Source organism: Bombyx mandarina, chromosome 12 (genome assembly GCF_030267445.1).
Source record: "Bombyx mandarina strain Sakado chromosome 12, ASM3026744v2".
Taxonomy (NCBI): Eukaryota; Metazoa; Arthropoda; class Insecta; order Lepidoptera; family Bombycidae; genus Bombyx; species Bombyx mandarina.
In genome coordinates, this window is record NC_143219.1 from 11,374,664 (window position 1) to 11,397,847 (window position 23,184).

Consider the following 23,184-nt stretch of genomic DNA (forward strand, 5'->3'; position numbering starts at 1 on the left):
AAGTTTAAATCTGCGGAAAGCTTGCCAGTGCCGGGTTTAAGCGTGCTCTTGTGCAGGTAACGCCAGCGCGAAAACACGGTAAAGAGGGTATGTAATACGAAAGAAGATGTTGGACAAAAAAAAACTAGTATTTTGAAAGTCATACATAAATATTCTTAGTTAAATATTAAACGGTTGTACTGAAGAAACTTCATACGTTGCTTTCTGTAACGCGCTTTCAAGTGTTAATGAAATGAATGGCGGTCTGTGGATTTTGGATTTATTAGAAGCCCAATGTTTATCACAACACTATAAAATGCGACCGACTGAGTAATCGAACTTGGCCAAGCGACTGGACCTGTCAGTAGATGTGGCCTTTTATAAAACTAACAATAATCGTGGACACGATAGGATTATTGACTACGTTTACCATATAGTGGCCGATTTTTTAATTGCCTTCAAGGTAGACGGATAAGACAACGGATGGAGATCACTTATACTCGTAATCACTTTTGGATTTTTTTTGGATCTGGATCACGCAAGTCACAGTACATCATCCTTCCCAAGGCTACATTCATTTCAAAGCGTAATCCGAACCGATCATATCGAGAATATTATTCTGTATTAATTTTATTTCATTGCTATTTTGAATATCGTTAAGAATTCTCTCTGTAGTATCTACTTTTTCTTTAAAGTTTGAAATGGGATACAGTAACTGTTAAATAACATAAAAAATCACGGATTTTCATTACCGTGGCCTGTTATTTACTTACAGAAAATTGTTTCAGAATTTAAATGTAATCGTTGACGCGAAATCCTCAAGGTGCGTCTTCCATTTTATTTTTCCTCTCGTTTTATCAATTATTTATTAAGATTATGAATATTTCATTTCAGTTCGCGTTGATGAATCTTTGTAATGTAAGGCAGTGGATGTAACAATTTCGTCTTAAATCTAAGATCAAAAGCTGTAAAAGAGAAAGAGTAAAAGGTCGGATTTGGCGAGTGTTTGTTAACGACGAGAGCGAAGGATCCGTACTTGAATACGCTTGAATTACAAAGATGTTGGGAGTTCTTGACCTCGCTAATGATTGACGAAAAATTCCTTCACTAATGGTTGAAAACGTTTCAGTGTACAAGTAACAGCCCTTTTTATTAATGAAGGATATAATATCATGACAAATTTTAACACGTTGACTGCGTTATACGTCAAAAACGAACTTTTGTCTTCTGTCTGTCTTAGGTCTTTCAAGTCTCATACACACTGTAAAGAAGTCCAATCTTTCCTCGAAAAGACCTCATGTGCCCTGGCTGAAAGTCCCTTAAACTGGTCTCGTAGTCAAAGTTTTAATGACAAGATAGGAGTACGCGATCTGTGATCTCACCGTCGCCAGTACATCTCACAATCAAAATCAATCATTTAATATTCCTATAAATAGTAGAAATTGTAAGCAGCTGTACAACGTGGGAGTACCAGACAGTTTCGTGCTCATCATACGAGACTTCTTGCCGCTTCGTTTCGGTGTCAACTAAAGTAACCTGCTCTCTTCTCCGTCAAATCTCGGTCAAAGCCCCACAAGACTTCGCTCTCTCCCCGTTCTTATTTAGTCTATACATTAATGATATGTCCCGGTCGCTGCCTACCCAATTTTCCTCTTCGCCGATCACATGGCTATTTACTATTCGAGTAGGAAGGTGTCGTTCATCACCACAACAAATTAGAATTAAACCCGTTACGTATTTAGCATAGGGTCGCAAATCAGATCCGATGGTAGATTCAGTGAAGCACTGCTCTTGCTAGGGCTAGTGTTACTGAGTCTGCTCGTCTTGCCACCGCTGGGGTGGCGCATGTCGTCGGCAAAATCAGGAGATTGGGCCTCGACGTGGCGCTCAGTAAATCCGAGGCCATGTGGTTCCACAGGCCCCGGAGAGTGCCACCTGTCGATGCCCATATCATGGTTGGAGGCGTCCGTATCGAGGTCGGGGTGCAGTTGAAGTACCTCGGCCTCATTCTGGACAGTCGTTGGACCTTCCGTGCTCACTTTCAGAACCTGGTCCCTCGTTTGTTGGGGGTGGCCGGCGCGTTAAGCCGGCTTCTGCCCAACGTGAGGGGGCCTGACCAGGTGACGCGCCGTCTCTATACGGGGGTGGTGCGATCAATGGCCCTATACGGGGTGCCCATGTAGGGCCAGTCCCTGGCCGTGGGGGTAGCGAAGCTGCTGCAACGGCCGCAACGCACCATCGCGGTCAGGGTCATCCGTGGCTATCGCACCATCTCCTTCGAGGCGGCGTGTGTACTGGCTGGGACGCCGCCTTGGGTCCTGGAGGCGGAGGCGCTCGCCGCTGACTATCAGTGGCGGGCTGACCTTCGTTCCCGGGGCGTGGCACGTCCCAGCCCCAGTGTGGTCAGAGCGCGGAAGGCCCAATCTCGGCGGTTCGTGCTGGAGTCATGGTCCAGACGGCTGGCCGATCCTTCGGCTGGTCGTAGGACCGTCGAGGCGATTCGCCCGGTTCTTGTGAATTGGGTGAATCGTGACAGAGGACGCCTCACTTTTCGGCTCACGCAGGTGCTCACTGGGCATGGTTGCTTCGGTGAGTTCCTGCACCGGATCGGAGCCGAGCCGACGGCAGAGTGCCACCATTGTGGTTGCGACTTGGACACGGTGGAGCACACGCTCGTCGCCTGCCCCGCATGGGAGGGGTGGCGCCGTGTCCTCGTCGCAAAAATAGGAAACGACTTGTCGTTGCCGAGTGTTGTGGCATCGATGCTCGGTGACGACGAGTCGTGGAAGGCGATGCTCGACTTCTGCGAGTGCACCATCTCGCAGAAGGAGGCGGCGGGGCGCGTGAGAGACGCACAGGCCCGCCGCCGTCGAGCGGGGGCCAGGGAGGCGGATCTCGCCCAAGCCCTGGCCCTCTAAGTGTTTCGGGTCCCCCTCATATGTCGGTCTGGGGACCGGCGAGGGGGACCTAAGAAGACGTCGTGCAAGCTGCTCTGCACGCGTTTTACGCATGAGCATCCGGGTGATGGAAGGCCGGCTATCCTCAACCCACGCTGGTTCTGACCCAGCGGGGTATTCCGTAGGATAGACCATTCTAACCGGCGCCATCTAGGCGGGCTTCGGATAGCCTGCCGACCGAGAGGGCTGGTGGTCGTGGCGCCGACGACCACCAGTCCGGCGTCCCGAGGGGGAGGGTGATGGGAGAGATGTGCTCCGCACTAAACGCTTCACTTTCCCCCCTTTGCCTTTTCATGAGTTTTGTCTCATGCGAGGTCGGGGGTCGATTGCTTCCCGCTTCCGTAGGTTTAACCCGCGATTCCCTACAAGTGACCCCTGGGTGGTGCTAAACGGGAGCCGAAAACATAATCGGTGGTAGGACTAGTCCGACTGGCTGGCGACCACCCTCTAACTAGAGTCCGCCGCCAAATAGCCTAGCTGTGTTCCGGTGTGTGGGTTGGAGAGCCAGTTTTATTCCTTTCCTTTCCTCTTCCTTGTTGGGGGTGAATCTTGATGACACCTGGAACATGCGGATCAGACGTGCGCGCGAGCTTGCGGGACGTGATTGTTTGACAGGGGTATAGGGAGACCCAGTGAAACGGTGTTCGCCGCCGCCCGCCGGTCAGTAGGGGACCTGAACCCGGGTGTCACTACTAAACTCCGCCCCGGGAAGCTGTCCCGCCAACCGGTGTAAAATCCTGTCGTGCGGTCGTCGTGCCGGAGTCGGAGACCGGAGTGGATCCCGGCGATCGTACGCAGGGTGGACTGGGGGCCCTTCCATGCCCTGCGTCGGACTCTCACGGAACCCGTGATCAACCGCACACTATGTTCCGCGCTTTATTCAGGTGTTGTCATGTTTTCACTCCGAACATCCTACCTCACCTTATCCCACTCTCCAAAAAACAAAATGAAAATAAGAAAAAGAAAAAGGGCTATATCGGCGATCCCCTATTCCACATTTAATGTGGATTTCAGCAATGTCAGGGGCCTACATAGCAACCTTGACGCCGTACACCACCACCTTGAGACGGCGCAGCCTGCCCTACTGTTTCTGACGGAGACACAGATATCTGCTCCGGATGATACCTCTTACCTTGAATACCCCGGCTACGTATTGGAGCACAACTTCCTGCGTAAAGCCGGGGTGTGTGTATTCGTCCGGGCTGATGTCTGTTGTCGCCGTCTACGAGGCCTCGAACAACGGGACCTGTCCCTCTTGTGGCTGCGCGTAGAACACGGGGGTTGTACCCGAGTCTACGCGTGCCTGTACAGGTCCCACAGCAGTGATGCAGGTGCAGCTCTGATAGAGCATGTGCAAGAGGGGACTAACCGCGTGCTTGAGCAGTACCCATCTGCGGAGGTGGTGGTTCTTGGAGACTTTAACGCTCACCACCAAGAGTGGTTGGGGTCCAGAACCACTGACCTCCCGGGTCGGACTGCCTACGATTTCGCCTTGGCCTACGGCTTCTCCCAGCTGGTGACACAGCCCACCCGTGTCCCAGATATCGAGGTGCACGAGCCTTCTCTGTTGGACCTTCTGCTGACCACGGATACAGTGTGGTGGTCGACGCTCCGCTTGGATCGTCCGATCACTGCCTTATCCGTGCTGCCGTACCACTCTCTCGTCCTGGTCGTCGAACGACGACCGGGTATCGAAGAGTTTGGCGGTATATGTCAGCAGATTGGGATGGATTGCGTGAATTTTACGCATCCTACCCATGGGGGCGGTTCTGCTTTTCCTCTGCTGATCCTGACGTCTGTGCGGACCGTCTTAAAGACGTGGTGCTCCAGGGGATGGAATTGTTTGTTCCCTCTTCTGAAGTGCCCGTTGGGGGTCGCAGCAGACCCTGGTATAACAATGCCAGCAGGGATGCTGCACACCTCAAGCGGTCCGCATACGTGGCATGGGATGATGCCAGGAGGCGTCGGGATCCTAACATCTCAGAGGAAAGGCGGAAATATAACGCCGCCTCCAGGTCCTACAAGAAGGTAATTGCCAAGGCGAAGTCGGAGCACGTTGCTAGAGTTGGCAAGCGACTAAAGAGCTATCCCTCTGGGAGCCGTGCTTTTTGGTCGCTCGCCAAAGCTGCAGAAGGAAACTTTTGCAGGTCTAGTCTCCCACCACTACGCAAGTCCGATGACAATCTGGCCCACAGCGCGAAAGAGAAGGCTGACCTTCTGGTCAAACTCTTCGCCTCGAACTCGACTGTGGACGACGGGGGTGCCACACCACCGAACATCCCCCGGTGTGATAGCTCCCTGCCGGATATCTGCTTCACACAGTGTGCAGTCAGGCGGGAGCTCCGACTCCTGAACGTCCATAAGTCGAGTGGGCCAGACGGCATCCCCGCAGTGGTTCTGAAAAAGTGCGCCCCTGAGCTGACGCCTGCGCTAACGCGTTTGTATCGCCTCTCTTATTGCACTAACAGGGTTCCGTCTTCATGGAAGACCGCCCACGTCCACCCTATCCCCAAGAAGGGTGACCGGTCGGACCCATCGAGCTATAGGCCTATCGCGATAACTTCCTTGCTTTCCAAGGTGATGGAGCGAATAATAAACACACAACTCCTGAACTATCTTGAAGATCGCCAGCTGATCAGTGACCGACAGTACGGTTTCCGTCACGGTCGTTCAGCTGGCGATCTTCTTGTATACCTTACTCACAGGTGGGCTGAAGCCTTGGAGAGCAAGGGCTAGGCTCTTGCTGTGAGCCTTGATATCGCGAAGGCCTTCGACAGGGTCTGGCATAAGGCGCTTCTGTCGAAGCTACCATCTTACGGAATCCCCGAGGGTCTCTGCAAGTGGATCGCTAGCTTTCTGGATGGGCGGAGCATCACGGTCGTTGTAGACGGTGATTGTTCTGATACCATGACCATTAATGCTGGCGTTCCACAAGGTTCGGTGCTCTCCCCCACGCTTTTCATCCTGTATATCAATGACATGCTGTCTATTGATGGCATGCATTGCTATGCGGATGACAGCACGGGGGATGCGCGATATATCGGCCATCAGAGTCTTTCTCGGAGCGTGGTGCAAGAGAGACGATCAAAACTTGTGTCTGAAGTGGAGAACTCTCTGGGGCGAGTCTCCGAGTGGGGTGAATCGAACTTAGTTCAATTCAACCCGTTGAAGACACAAGTTTGCGCGTTCACTGCGAAGAAGGACCCCTTTGTCATGGCGCCGCAATTCCAAGGAGTATCCCTGCAACCTTCCGCGAGCATCGGGATACTTGGGGTCGACATTTCGAGTGATGTCCAATTTCGGAGTCATTTGGAAGGCAAAGCCAAGTTGGCGTCCAAAATGCTGGGAGTCCTCAACAGAGCGAAGCGGTATTTCACGCCTGGACAAAGACTTTTGCTTTATAAAGCACAAGTCCGGCCTCGCGTGGAGTACTGTTCCCATCTCTGGGCCGGGGCTCCCAAATACCAGCTTCTTCCATTTGACTCCATACAGAGGAGGGCCGTTCGAGTCGTCGATAATCCCATTCTCGCGGATCGTTTGGAACCTTTGGGTCTGCGGAGGGACTTCGGTTCCCTCTGTATTTTGTACCGAATGTTCCATGGGGAGTGCTCTGAGGAATTGTTCGAGATGATACCGGCATCTCGTTTTTACCATCGCACCGCCCGCCACCGGAGTAGAGTTCATCCATACTACCTGGAGCCACTGCGGTCATCGACAGTGCGTTTCCAGAGGTCTTTTCTGCCACGTACCATCCGGCTATGGAATGAGCTCCCCTCCACGGTGTTTCCCGAGCGCTATGACATGTCCTTCTTTAAAAGAGGCTTGTGGAGAGTATTAAGCGATAGGCAGCGGCTTGGCTCTGCCCCTGGCATTGCTGAAGTCCATGGGCGACGGTAACCACTCACCATCAGGTGGGCCGTATGCTCGTCTGCCTACAAGGGCAATAAAAAAAAAATAAAAAAAAAAAGGTTTGGACGTTGGTTGTTGAGAGACAGGAGGTTTTAGTCGGTTCGACTCCGACATGCCCCGCCCTCCATCCCCAGGGAAGGGCGGAAGTCCGGCGACTTCCTCCTGACAAAAAAAAAAAAAAAAAGGGCTAGTGTTAACAAGTCCACTCAGGTTGAGCCTCGTGAGTTCACCTATCATGCATAATTGGGATAACCCCTTAGGCTATCAATTAAGTAGGGAAAAACAGTAAGGCAATTGGATAGCCCTCCTGGTTTTAAGGTACTTCGCTACCCTCATACGTAAAAGAACGTGAATCCCGTCGAACTAATGCCGCGATTGACATCTCAGTTGCAAATTTGTAGACCTTTCCTATCTTTGAAACTAGGTCTCGTTATCATTTGAGACAAGTACGGAACCTACCCCGATCGGAGTTAGATTTCGACTGATTAAATAAATAAACTTGTGCGAAACTTAACCCGTGCCGAATGAATTACTAATTTCAACAACAACAGCTGTTACTGCAGAAATTATTTACTTTGAAACTTATTTCTTTCTTAGAATCGATATTTCACTTGAACGTTATGTGCAGTTTACGACTTGAAATACCATTTCCGGGACGCTCGCTATATTATATCTCAATTCTATGTAATGGTCCTTTTCTTCAAATTAGAAAACACGAAGGATTCGCCCCATGAGTAGGTAGGATAGCGATACCTATCTGTGCGAGCCCAAAATATGCTCACCATTACCATAACATACTTGTTATTTTGTTGGATTCTCTACTTTTATATTGCTCACTCATAGAGGCAATAACCCAGATAGCAATAGTCCAGATGATTCAGCGACTATTGTAATGTTACTTTGAAACTAATCTTAGTTTATGACAGTGGATCACCCCGTCAGGTAGAAAGTAGTAACATTAACTCCCCTGAGCTCAAGCTCTTGCACAAGTTTTCCCGAACAATAAGAAATAAAATATTGTACACAGGTAATAATCCAGGAATGTTTATCGGCAATCGCCAGTTCCCCCATTTGTCTTTCATTTCATCATTCGCAAATAGTGAAAGTGGAATCGAGCAATTCATCGTCATATCATATATCCGTATACACTCGAAGGGTACCGTTTACCGAAAAGGAAAATATGTACCTAGTAGGTATCTCTTAATCATGATATTTGATTCTCAATAGTATTTTAGCATGCAATGTATGTTCTAGAATTTTTAGTGGCAAGAAAATGATCCATGTGTCGGCACAGCAGGGGGTCGGGACCGGGGTCCCGTCCGTAACCCGGCCCCCTAAGGGCTTCGGGCTCCACCCGCTTTGTGCGGGGAGGAACCTAGGCGTGGGGCGGCGTGGTAGGTCGCGTTCCCCCGACCGCTCCGGGGGAAGGTGTAGCGCGGCGCTATCAATCGGGCTCTTGGCCCGTCGACCGAGGGAACCGGCGGTCGTGTTGCTGGCGGCCGCCGGTCCGGCGTCTGGGGGACGGCGGGATGGATGTAATGTGCACTGCGTAAACCCTGTCCCGCCGTCTCAATAGCTCCGATTGGGTTCCCACCCGGTCCGGGGTAGGGCGCCGGCTGTGAGCGGCAGGAGTTTTTAGTGAGGTTCGACTCCCACATACCCCACCTGCTGTGCGGGTGGGGATCCGGCGATTTTCTCCTGTGGAAAAAAAAAAAAAAAAAAAATGTGTCGGCACAACTAAGCTTACGTTACATTACGACTTCACAAAATATGAACTCCGAGTGAACACGAAAAATATAAACACAAAATATGAGAAACAAGTGCTACCATCAATGTAAATTAAAAGCATTGGTAAGAGTTGCCAAGCTCGTGAAGAAGTTTTGCGTAACATCTCGATATACACGACATAAAAACCCTCTTGTCATGGCCGTTGAAAACTACATACCCGATCCTGTAGACCGAATGGTAAACAGTCGATATCGCCCAAAAACACGTCATTACGGATCCTCCCGATCCATTGACGGTGCTTTTAGATACTACAAGCACCGGTCACCATCCCCGTCGCACCCGAAGGGCTCGACGATCGAATTAACCCACAGACACAGCCCACTGATATTCTCGCCGGATCTTCTCAGTGGGTCGCGTTTCCGATCCGGTGGTAGATTATGCGAAGCACTGCTCTTGCTAGGGTCAGTGATAGCATCACTCCAGTTTGAGTCCCGTGAGCTCACCTATTAGTTAAGGTTACGCTGAAATAGCCTCTCAAGGCTATCAGCTTAGTTAGGAAGAAAAAATCTCGATATATAATCCGGCCCCAAATTGACTTTTGGCGTGTTGAGAAAAAAAATCTATCTTCTCTCTTCTCTGGTATCTTCTCTGTTTGCTTGAATTCCTCGATTTAAAAAACCATTCTCTAATGTGTGTATTTTAGAGCTAAAATGGCCGACTAGAGATTTGAAGTAAGATATGTCATAAAGTTGGGAAACCTCGTGGAATGGTCTGATTGATTCGTGGAAGATTCTGATTCCAGAGCTGGAATGTACGTAATCTAAACGCACCATGGATGAGTATAGCGGCTTCAGAATTCCTCTCCAGTGATAGGTGATGATAGGACAATTCCGAGCATGAGAGTGTACCTTAAACAGAGTTTACCGCAGTCTTCAGGCACCAATGGCTCCGTAAGGTCTAATTACAGTGGTCAATGGCTGTTTTCAAACCGGAACTGATTACTACACGGCAGAAGTAGACTGAATTTAGAAACATATGCTTAAACTTGAACATCAGTTCATCGCGATAAGCCCGCATGTATGTAACTTTAAGTGTTTGCCAGAGACTATTTGTGAACTCTAATACTGTCGTCTACTTTGACACATGAGGTCGAAATCAATTGAATCATAAAACGGCTTTCCCACCCTTTAAGCAGAAACCTCCTAATTTTTCACAGAGTTATACAAGAACCGTACCTACCGGTGCGAATTCTGTATAGCAAAGTTTAACTCTAGCCTTAATTGGTGTTAGCGTAGTTGAATTATTATGAATTCTGTGTTTTAATGTAATCTAGGCAGTACACATGCTAAGAATCTTTATTATTAATATATTTTTGAAATAATTGTGCTGTGTATATCTTTTGTTGGAAAACCTAAGTAAATAAACAAACCCAAACTTTCAGGGTTATTCGTGAAATTTTCTTTTGATCTTTTATATACGCCGCCTGGATTTGTGGTTCGGCTCAAAAATTAAGCTTACTAAATATTATCAAAGTTAATGAATGGGCCCTTAAAGGTAATTTATATGTAAGTTTTTTTACAGTAAAAATATTATATTCTTTAACAACAAATCTCATTATTTTTTCCTTTGAAAAACTAATAACAAAACTGGTTTTCGTGTAATGTTCAGAATCAAAATGAAATGCGGAAATTACAAAATTGGGACTTCAATTACATTATTAAGGTGTATATATCTTACTATACTTAGTATATATACTACAATAATAATATGTATATAATATATCTTACTGATGGTAGGATGTCTTGCGAGTCGGAACGGGTATGTGCGGCCATATTGCCTATTTCTGCCGTGAAGCAATAATGCGATTCAGTTTGAAGAGTGGAGTATCCGTTGTACTGTAAAAACTGAGACTTAAAACTCGTGTTTCAAGATTGGTAGGCGGCATTAACATGATTTATCGGCTCCGGTGACCACTTAACGATAGGTGGGCCGTGAGCTCGTCCACCAACTAGAAATCCTAAAAAACAGTACAGTTGAGACTCCGTTCTCTTATTATATCAAGGTAGGGGGCTTCCCTCTGCGTTGTGATGTCTATGGACTGCAATAACCATCAAACATTAATTGAGCCGATAGAAAATTATTTGAAATCTTGTTTTCTTTTAAGGGTTCCAGATACATTTGTACATATAATATAATAATATAACAAAGCAAGACATTGGACAAGACTGGTGTTAAGTGGTTACTGGAGCCCATAGACATCCACAACGTAAATGCGCCACCCACCTTGAGATATAAGAGTTCTAAGATCTCAGTATAGTTACAACGGCTGCCCCAACCTTCAAACCGAAACGCATTACTGCTTCACGGCAGAAATAGGCAGGGTGGTGGTACCCACCCGCGCGGACTCACAAGAGGTCCTACCACCAGTAAACGTGTAAGTGAGCTCACGGGGGTTAAACAGGGAGTGTTGCTAACACTGACCCTAGCAAGAGCAGTGCTTCACAGAATCTGCCATCGGTCATTGTGGTACCTAAAAGCACCGTTAATGGATCGGGAGGATCCGTAATTACGTGTTTAGGACGATGTCGACTGTTTACTATTCGGTCCACAGGATCGGGTATGTAATTACTCGGAGGTGTTGCTAACACTAACCCCAGCAAGAGCACTTCTTCGTAGAATCTACCACCGGATCGGAAAAGCGACGCACTGAGAAGATCCGGCGAGAAACTCAGTGGGCATACGTGCGCGCACATAATTAATATATTATTACCCCGTACCAGTTTCAACTTTACAACGTTCGTTTTCCTGCATTGGCCCAAAAAGTTGCATATTGCATAAGTATTCATAGGTTGCACATTGCATATTGAATATTAATTAATAATTCCTACTAATATTATAAATGCGAGTTTTTGGGGATGAATGCATGTTTGTTACTCTTTCATGTAAAAACTGCTGGACGGATTAGGATTAAACTTTAGCACAGCAGCTATACTTAGTGCAATTAACCTATGATAGCTTACGCGTTGGTCCTTTCAAGAAACCATGTCTTTCATATGATTACTGATATAATCTATACTAATATTAAATCTACAGTGGTATTTACGGATGTTCCGTTATAACTACTGAACCATGCATCCGATTGACTTGAAACTTGGTATCCATGTAGAAAATACATGTACTTAATGGATAGGCTAATATTTATATGAGTGTTGGACTCCTTAATAATAATGAAAATAAATATGTAGTAATGTTAATTTTAAATGCCCAGCGAAGCGGGCGGCGGGTACGGCTGGTACTGTATATACATACATATATGTACAATAGCTGGAAAGGGTTCGATTGCAATCTTCGATGCGTGCAGAATCAGCTACTTTTGAAATCAGAATTCTTGATTAACATTGCCTTGAGTAAAATTAAATAACAAAACATTACATGAAATAACACTTTTCGTTTCCTACCATTTTTAATTCAATTAATTATATTAATGTTCACAGTCTACATTTAAATTAACGTTCAATAAACTGTCAAAATGATAACTTAGGGTCAGTGTCTCCATTTTTGACAGCTTGTTTAGCAGGATTCGTTAAATTGAACTTTCGTGAGAGAGCTTTCAAGAATTATAAGAAATAATAAAAATAAAAAATAAACTTGAGTTAGATTTCAGCTGCGTTTCTCTGTTGCTTAAACTGGCGTAGAATTTTAATTTTGAGTCGCCCTCTGGTGAAAAACTCGCCATACGTTACCGGTAGCGCGTTGTTGCCACTTCATTCCCGGACAAGACAACGTAAACTTTAGCAAGAGAGCGAGACGAAAGTAAGTTCGTCTCTTTCACGCGTGGCGCTTTGTTGCTCGGAACGACGTGTTAGCCTTGGGTTAACCGTCGCTCGTGTATAACGTGTCTGGCGCTCCGTTACAGAGCGATCGCGTTTACATTCAAAGTTTACACTGAGGATTGGAAAATGAGATTGTTTTACGAAGTTTACAAAGTTGGAACGTGTCAATTTATTCAGTTTTAAACTAAATTAACTTAGTGAAAAAGTTTTGAAAGTGAATATTTAATACTATTGTGCGAGTGAGTTTACAATGCATGACAGTTAAGTTGGAGTTAAGCATATAATCTCAAAAACCAGTGTTGCAAGATGGGCGCTTAAGATTGAATTTTTTTACGAACGACTGCTAGAAAGTTGCTTGGATCACCAACATGAAGTCCGATCGGCTTTCACCGTTGACTTTACTGCTGATTTGCACAGGTAAGCGGAGCTACCTACTTAGTTTCTGAGTCACTTCACACAGCGTCCGTTGTATCAACAGTTTGCCTGTTTGCTTGTGTGTAAAGGTGCACCGTCGTTACAATGGTGATACCATAGCTATGTGGGTACACTGTTCTCTGAGGATAGCTCGAGTTAAGAACACAATAGGGTTACATTTCCCATTGTTAAAAGTAAGTACCTACACAAAAACGAAAGAACATTGAGATATAATCTTATCGTCGTGTGTCTCATAAGTTAAAATTTTAACTAAATATGTTTGTCGTTTCTCAATATCTATCTAGTTGTATTTTTTGCTACATTGAGTTAAAATTTTAACTTTTTGCGTATGCCTGCATACCATTACGAAACTTATTAAACCGTTGCAAAAATGTAAGGTAACAACAATTTATTCGAATTTTATTGCGAGTAGAACCACGGGCTATGCTTAGTCTATATTTAAGAAAGGTGTTTTAGGCTTGAGGGAACTTTATTTCTGAATAAGAGATTAGGCATCCAAAGCTTTTAAGGATTGCAATTTTACGTTTGACGTTTAACCAGTCTGAGTCCTAGGAAATTTATTATCTCATAAATATTAGTATTAGATTCGGTATTCAGAGTTTAAGTTAACTAGTGTTGGTATTAGCTGTATATTTGCAGGATGATTTACAATTACTCGATTTGCATTCATCATTCGATTTTTTTCAATTCAAAAGCTAGTAAAGAGTTGGAGAGAGTTGAGAAAAGGTACCTATTCAGATTTAAATTTTAGCCGAGAATTGTGGTACGCCTACACGTAGGGTACTAATAATTTAAAATTCTACACTATAAAGGGTCACGTGTTACATAAATGCATCGGTTGATCATTTTAAGAAGCCCCAAGATAAAACTAAGAAAAATAAATAAGTTGGATCTCAAGCTTGAATGCGTAAATTAGGCAACGCCAATGGCGCGCTGAGAGAGTGAAATCATGTTTATAGAAACCGGTTTGGTCCGATGCAGGTGTGCGTTGCGGTGGCGACCGAACGCTCGGGATGGAGTAAGTCTATACGCTTACAAAGTTATCTGGCTCTCAGACCCTCTAGCTCCAGAGTTTTGAGTTACATTACTCCACGCAGTTGATTAGTTTTAAACGAGATTTAATTCTGTGAGATGTGGAATAAGTTATCATTTCGTACACGCATCACAAAATAGAGACCATGCTATTTAACTTTTTTTTTCCTATCGTAAGATAAGAGCCTTGCGAGGCAATTTCAGCGTAACCTTAACTAGTAGGTGAGCTCACGGGGCTCAAACCTGACGACGTTGCTGACACCATCCTAGCAAGAGCCGTGCTTCGCAGAATCTACCACCGGATCGGAAACGCGACCCACTTAGAAGATCCGGCGAGAAACAAATATTTATTATTCGACATTATTTTAAATCCGTATGGTTTGGTACCTACCAATATTCTGTATGGTTTGCGTTCCGATATCAAAGTTAGGGGTGGTAGATATCCGTTATTTCAATTCTACAAAGACATCACCTTAGGTTTAAAGTAGGAATTCACGGAATACCAGATAAGTCGTGAGCTGTCGCGATCTGTATATCAATAAAAATAAAACAAAATAAAATAATTAATATTATAACATTTCAATATTTCGAATACTTGTGTACTAACATTTTTAATCAATGAAATCAGTTGAAGCGACTAATTATAATAAATGTATGTCTCAGTTTTAATTAAAAAAATCACATTACATTTGTTTAATATTGTAAATTCTTTGACGATTTATATAAAGAACGTGAAATCGGCCCTGTGGGATTTTAGGGGGTCATCCAGTGCTTCCGTACTTTCCGGCAGTAAGCTTTTAAATATTTACGGCCCTGCCTCGGAGCGAATAAAACAATATCCTGCTAAGGGATTGTCCGGTTCAGAGACGCCTTTTCCTTTATTGTTTCAATTGTTAGCGGCCGAGACCCTCTCGCTAGAATATCAGGACTACCTTTTGCGCAAAGCTGCCCTTATCCTCTACATAAATTCGCGGAAATCCGAATCCCCTACCCTTAAGAATTATGAAAGAATATACCACCAGAATACTGGTGTTTTTTTTCTGTCATTTGTAATTTCTTTGAAATGGTAATCAAAGTATAAATAATAATTAAGTACTTCCGGTGCATTTCATTGTTGAATATTTAGAACGAAAAGGAACCAGGGAAAAATATACGAAATTAAGCAACAGAATATAAAAAGGAAGGAGTTTACGATTTGACTAAAAATTTACTTTGTATTAAAGAAATAGATTTAAAATTTAAAGTAATAAATCGACTTGTAGATGTAACCGGTAGTAGTTAATTGAAATTTATTCATACTCATATAAAATTTTAAAAATAAAGTAGCAAAAATAATTAACAGTACATATTAATATTTAAAAGAATATTATAATACAACCGATAATATCCTTGTAATACAATATTTTTTTAACCTTTTACATTCTGTTATGGTACAATGTTGGATTGTTCTGCTTTCATTCTAGAGCTTCAAATAAATATTTAAGTATTATACATAGTATACTATATATTAATACGTGAAGCAAAAACTTTGTATACCTTTTTACGAAAATTGCGCGGACGGAGGAGTATGAAATTTTCCACTCTTATAGAGAATATAGAGAAGAAGTGCACAATGCTAATATTTTTTTAAAATAATGCATAAAAGATATATTAAATCAATAAAGAAAACACTACACACACTACATACCATGTATTTGACGCAAACACGCATGCATACTATTTAGATATTGTCAAGCTTTTGTTCTTGGCGTCTGTTGTCAAATTGAGAATAGATAAAATATTGTTTACCTTTGTTAAAAAAAATTATAGTGGCGAAATTTGTGATTATAGAAGTATAAAATACAATCATAATAGTGTACAAACTTACAATTCCAATTAATTATAGTCGAATTTCGACTACTGCGGGACCTCTAGTAGTATCTAATGAACGAAGTTTTCTAATAACGTTTGGAATTTTACTATGGACTGTCCAAAATTATATATATATACCTTTTTTCTATTTTTTACCAACGCTATCTGTTAATTATTATTATTAACCGCATTAAATATGATTCTCACCCTATCATATTATCGCATTGGATCTGAGATTCGAGACACGGTTTGACTAACGACACTTACACGAGAATAAGAAAATCTCGCTGAAGAAAAAAAAAAAACGGTCTCTAGTTTATGAATATAACGTGTTATTCCCAACGGTCGCATTGTCGTGGTTGAGTTCACACGAACTGACACGAACCTCGTTTTCTTTATTTCGAGCGATGGTGGCTTCCGCTTGCATGAGACTGATTGTCTCAGACCTCCTTTGCCACTGAGTGACCCCATCATGTCACGGTGCGTGGAACAAAACCACAATAATGACAAAAAATTACAGGTAAACTACTGATTTATGTTGACATTCATTCTATCTTTACACTAAAGTTATAAAAAAAGTTAAACTTTTTTTTTTATATTTAGTTTCTCATATACATAATAATATGTACTTCGCAATAAATTTATAGGATTCACCCATACATCGTATTGGATCTCAAAGTATAGAATTTCTCTAGTTCGGTTGCCAAAATTCTTACGCTATCTAAGAGATTTACTCTGCATTTGTGTTTGTTACCATATTATGTAGGTGTATAGGTATTTTTATACCTATGATATGTGTATTTGGTTTTCAGATGTTCGCGAAAATCATTAATTAAACAAACTGGTAATATTGCTTTTAAAATCAATGTTTAAACAGTAAAATTTATAGGTTTATGCTAAAAATGATGAGAGGAGAAAAGGCTATTGAACGCTTGAAATAAATAACGCTACAGTTTAATTGAAGTCACAACAAAATCGTATACTGTAACAGTTTTAATTTGTTAATAAAAAACAAATTCGTTCGTTCATGATTTCGAAGCTTTTGTTTCCAAAATAAAGACAATATTTAAATACCGTTACGAAACTGCTAAAATAATAAAACAATTATTCATCAAATTAAAAGGTTAAAAACATTCTTAAATAAATAAAGAAAACTGAAATACACTTGAATTGTCACTTGGCGATGAAGGCCATTGTTAATAAAAGATTCCGTTTAAATTCTAAATTGGTGTGATGCTAGTTCAATTTTTCCAAAATAACCGTACTCACGACAAATTTTGTTATAAGCAAATATTATCTTATAAGAACTACATACAATTAAGTTCCCAGATCTCGGTCAGCCTTTACCTCTTTCTTCATCGATCTATTTTTTTGGATGCTTCGATAATAAAATCAGCCTTTACTGGCGACAATAGTCCCTTTCTGTCATTACTGGATATAATTCTATGTAATACATTATTACTCGTCAGATCTCCGGGATCGTTCATCAAAAGGGTTCTTATTACTCATTTGTAACTGTCCTGATCCGTGACGTTTTCTTATATCCGTCATCCGCATGCGAACGAATCGAATTTATTTCGAAAAAAAAAGAGAAAAAAACTCGTAGATAATTATTTAACTTTTACTTATTGAGCCCACGTCAGCACTTCATCGTAACTAACAATTCGCAGCGAGCGTGTCTGTTAGTAACACAGTTACTCCGCTCACAAATGACGATATCATTCTTCCATCACACGATGATTATGCTGGTGAATGACCTCCGAACGTTCATCTTCTGTAAGTGCAATCTTCTGATAATGAAGGTTGATCATCACTTATGTTTACTCTTATTTCTTTGTAGTTTGCCTTGGGTTATAAGCTGTAGCAGTTCAAAGCGAAAATTGTTAAATTTGCATTGTGCACGCTCTCGTGAATGCCGTGACCCCACCTTGAGACAGGAGGTTGAAGTTTCAACATTGTATAAAAGCTTTTCCAGCTTGCGACTGGATCATAGGGCGACTTCGCCGCGGAAATGGGCAGGATTGTGGTACTTACCCGGTGCAGGCTTACAATACAAATTTATAGTGTTTCCCATTGATATTCTTTGACGCATGGTTTTTATGAATATCAGTTCCGCACAGAAGGATATAGATAAGTTAGAAACGGGATAGATGGGTGCAGAATCGATTAATCTACACAGAATGATCATACTCTTGAAAAGCTTAGTCGTTACTTGCTCGATTTCTGCATCTTATTTCTAGACCATACTGATTAGGGTCATCGACATAATTAATAATATTTTAGGTCCTTTCAAGGTTCATTGTAATCTAAGTAGTTGCACATGGGCATACATTATTATGTTGTCATTTACCTGATTTTGTTTTGGATTCAAAGAAAAATTGCTAATGCGAAATTTTATTTAAAAGTCTATTCAGATTCTTCAAGTGAACGCAAGTGTAAGGTCGTGTCACTGCTACATCGTATGTCAAACCTTCTTCCAAAACACGCAAAGATCCTGTAAAAATATATTCCGAGTGGGGGTTAAAGAGAATAATGCATCTTTGACAGACATCCCTAAATATGTATATTTTGCTTACTAGCTATTCTGCCACAGGCTTGCTCGCTGAGTTTATTTCCTGAGTATATTCGTCGCTTTTAACCATAATAGTATTGGTGGTAGGGCGTCTTCTTAACTCACACGGATAGGTACCACCACCCTGCCGCGAAGTATTAACTTCAGCCTTTGTAATCTAGAACTGAGACCTAGAACTCAAAGTAGGTGGCTGCATTTACGTTGCTGATGTCTGTGGATTCTGGTCACCAGTTAACCCCAGAGGGGCCGTGCGCTTGTTCTTTTCGTAACTCATATTATGTCCTTTTAGATCGATTGTTTTCAATATTTCAAATAAATTTGCATGTTGTACTCTACCTGGTGGAAGTACTACAACATGAAAGGGAGTGGAAGTCCAATCTTTCTCTATGGAGCCGAAACCTGGTCTCTAAGATTTGCAGGATTGCCGTAAAATCGATCACTGAAGATGTGGTGCTGGAGACGCCTCCTAAATGAAAATGAAAATGAAATGAAAATGAAAATGAAAATGAAAAAATATTTATTGCTTCAACTTATAAATTAAACATACAGGGTTTGGAATCTCCTTTTAAGCAAAATACTTGCTTGTTTAGGAAATACCGCTCTTCTATAGCCATTTACATAATATTTTATAAGAATAAGCAACAAAACAAATTTTATAATATAAATAAATTAATCCTAATTGAAATAATGTGTGTGTGTGTGTGTGTGTGTGTGTGTGTGTGTGTGAGTGAGTGCGTGCGCGCGTGCATGCGCGTGGGTGTGTGTGTTTATTATAACATCATTGCTTGAACAATGTTTTCAACATCCTTATAGCTTTTGATTTTCAACCATTCAATAACAGATTTTTTACAGTTAAAGGATGTCATCGGATATATACTTAGTTCTTTGTTAAGTTTATTGTATATGTGTGATGATTGTTTGACAAACTGTCTTTTAGCAAATGTGGTTTTGACTGTAACAAGAGGCGTTACATCTTTCTTTCTACGATTTTTATTATTTGCTATCTCAGGGTCATAGCACATTTTTTTGTGTATCCTTAGAACTAGTTGAAGAATATATAGTTTTCTTACGGTTAATAGCCCAGATGTAATGTATAGTTGTTCCGTTGGAAAACGATAAGGTTTGAAAAACATCACTTTAATCAAAGACCGTTGGGCTCTTTCTAGTTCTAAAAATTTTATTTTAGTGGCTCCTCCCCAAACTGACAAGCAATATCCTAAGACTGATTGTGCTAAAGTTATATAAATTTCATTTAACAGTTTCTTTGTGGTTATATGACGCAGTGTTTTGAAGATCCATATCAATTTTCTTGTTCGATTCATTATTAGTTCTGAATGCACATGCCAAGATAGTCTCTGATCCAATATTATTCCTAAGTATTTTGTTTGTCGTACTTTATTAATTTTAGCGCATAAACAGCCTCGGTGGCGTGTTAAACATTCATGAATTTTTATTTCAAAATCGTCTTTTGGCTGAGTACTGTCATATATAGAAAAGCAAATATAGTTGGTTTTTTCAGTATTAAGGCTGAGTAAATTGGTATTTAACCATGACGCTACCTTTACCAAACTATTTTCCGCTGACTTTTGAACACACTCCCACGTTTTCCCCGAAAATACTAAGACGGTGTCATCGGCATAAGACAGAATGTGTCCTTCAGTTATGGCCATGCTAGTCAAGTCATTTATATATATGAGAAACAATGTCGGGCCGAGTACACTCCCTTGCGGCACTCCGAATATAATGTTTTGATCTAGACTAGTATATTTATCTATTTTGACACTTTGTTTGCGATCAGATAAATAATCTTTAAACAATAAGAGTGGCGAACCTCGTATTCCAATCTTTTCTAGTTTGTGCAAAAGTATTGGGATGGAAACAGTATCAAAGGCTTTTTTGAGGTCAAGAAAAACGGCAAGACATTTACCTCCCTTGTCCAGAGTTTCTGTAACAGAAGAAGTAAGTGCCAAGATTGCATCTTCCGTTGATAGACCTCGTCTAAAGCCAAACTGATACGGCGAAAGTATTTGATACTTTTCGAGAAATTTAACCAACCGGATGTTCATTAGCTTTTCCAATATTTTTGAAACACACGAAAGAACTGAGATTGGCCTGTAATTTGAAAGAATAGAACCGTCCCCACCCTTGTGTATAGGGGTTATTAGGGCTTTTTTTAACGCAGATGGAAATATTCCTTGGTCAAAACATACATTTGCAAGATGGGTTATGACGGGCACTGTAAATTCATGAGCAGCTTTTAAAAAACTAGTAGGAATTTTGTCAAAACCAGGGGCACTATCAGATTTTAAGCCCTAAAGATCCCATGGATGGCATTCCGCACCAATGCATCCATCCTCAAAGAACTCTGTATTAAAGACCGACTGTCGTCAACTGTGCAACTGAGGGTTTTAAAATTCTTTCACACACATCTACAGAAAAGAGCACTCGATGGAGAGACTGGTAATCCAGGGCCGGGTGGAAAGCAGGAGATCACGCGGCCGCTCACCGACCCGCTGAACTGACCTAATAAAGATGACAATTGAGTCCACTATGGTCGAATGTACTCGAAACGCTTCGAACCGCCAAACCTGGAAGCGTATTGCCTGGAGGGCGGTCATCGGGAACATGGGCGACCTAACCGGTCCTTCTGCACATACAGCATCAGCGCAATCACGACCACTCTGACAAGAGTGTCTGACTGAGAAGAAGAGTAAGGAACCTCTTTCCATAGTCATTTAAACCTACAAAAATACTCTGGACCACATAGTAGCGTAGCACTTTTGGAAGAATTTAGTATCTAAAGAGCGCAACACTTGCAGTATATTTGTTTAGAAAATGATACTTATAATTTTCACATATATTATTTCCATATGTGGAATTATTATAAATATAAATATTTCTATATATATCCCAAACTATCCTATTCCAATCTGATGGGTGAGAATTATCCTATTTTCAAATAGACTTTTCACTATATCCGTGCTGTTAGAATCAGGCGTTATAATACATATTATATCACTCGTATAATTAGTACAGCGAACCGAGGCTATGCTGATTTTAATGGACGCCGTAAAGCACACGTACGTCGCGAATGGTACCGTTATGATAAAACACTTAATTTCAGTCGCTAGTTTTATATTTCTTTCAAATATACTGCATCATTAGACATTGAGCTGTAAGATTGATTTAATCGTTTTTTATTTATTTTTTATTGCCCTTGTAGGCAGACGAGCATACGGCCCACCTGATGGTGAGTGGTTACCGTCGCCCATGGATTTCAGCAATGCCAGGGGCAGAGCCAAGCCGCTGCGTACCGCTTAATACTCTCCACAAGCCTCGTTTGAAGAAGAACATGTCATAGCTCTCGGGAAACACTGTGGAGGGGAGCTCATTCCACAGCCGGATGGTACGTGGCAAAAAAGACCTCTGGAAACGCACTGTGGATGACCGCAGTGGCTCCAGGTAGTATGGATGAACTCTAGTCCGGTGGCGGGCGGTGCGATGGTAAAAACGAGATGCCGGTATCATCTCGAACAATTCCTCAGAGCACTCTGAGTTCTATTATCATCACTAATATAAATTATAGTTAGCTAAATTAGTTGGAATTAATTGTCCATTACATTTCCGTTAGTGGTAAATAGAAGTTAAAACAACAAACCAAACAAACAACGTATTAAGTTCTTTCAAATTTTCATAAAAGTTGAACGGGCACTATCGATCTATAGCCTCCATGAATAAATCGTAAGTGCCATTATACTAAAATCGACGAATTAATTGGCTTAATGTACACCGACGATACATATTCGTATCGTAAACCGCAGCATCGAGGGGTTCTTTGATGAAGCAAACACTAGTGATGGTGTCGGACGTGTAACGAATCGATAATAGTTTCTATAATAATTAAACTTTTATCGATATAAACTGTTACATTAAGGAGCTTGAGAACGTTTCCCAAAATATCATAACGTTAGGTAACATAAATTACTCGATACCTTAATATTTACGTTGAATTTATAGCTTCGGGAAAGCAATAGCATTATCAATATAATAATACCATTAGGGCCCCAGGCGATACATGTCTCGTTGCCTAATACAATCGATAATAAGGTTTGTTATACTTCGGGTTCTTATGCTCCCTCCGTGTATATGGTATGCTCATTATGTCCTTATTATACCTAATACTGATTGGAACTGTAAATGTATTGTTTTTATGTATACATTCCGAATAACTAATACATTTTATTGGTGAATAGCATGTGATATGTTTTATGTATTAAGTAAGTATGTGAGGTATTAAGTCCATAGCCCATCATTGAGATTCAGATATTGAGAGTAATCTCAGTTTAGAACACTCACCGTTCCAACCGGAACACGTAATCATTGCACGGAGGAGTCCTACAGGAAGTTAAGTAGGAAAACCAACTAAGGATATTACAAGATGGAAGGTGGGAAGGTAGTTGTAAATATATAAAGGAAATGAAAAAATAAAAGCGAATATATTACAGACGAAAACGTTCGTCGCTCGAGCTGGACTTTAAATACAAAGCTTTACAATCAGTGCTGATGCCGCGTCTCCTCAGAGACCAAGTTTCTATTTTAGTATGAAATTTGCATCAGATTTAGACTGCGGACGTGGTTTCACTCAAAACTGAACATCAATTAGCATCATGAATATTTATTCATCAATTTATATAATAATAATAAACACAGGGTATATCTTAAAGTATTTATGGATACGAGTATCGGACATGTGATTATTAAGAACTGTAAATTCGTAATTTGGACCGCAAATATTTAATGTGTATCCCGAACTGAAATTATCCGTTCTGAAATGTAAATCATTGTTAGGACTGGATGGTAATTTTCGGAATTCATTAAAACTTAAAGA

The 23,184-nt window shown here is 41.9% G+C and overlaps 1 protein-coding gene across 2 annotated transcripts in view; it reads left to right on the forward strand.

Moving 5' to 3' along the window:
* Nucleotides 1-12,412: 12,412 nt before the first annotated feature.
* ed (hemicentin protein echinoid) overlaps nucleotides 12,413-23,184 on the forward strand; it is a 104,697-nt gene continuing 93,925 nt past the window's right edge. For both annotated transcript variants that reach the window (XM_089731996.1, XM_089731997.1), the window contains exon 1: nucleotides 12,413-12,823. In XM_089731996.1, the coding sequence (XP_089588122.1) occupies nucleotides 12,775-12,823 (49 nt within the window). In that variant the 5' untranslated portion in view covers nucleotides 12,413-12,774. The remainder of the gene's footprint in view (nucleotides 12,824-23,184) is intronic.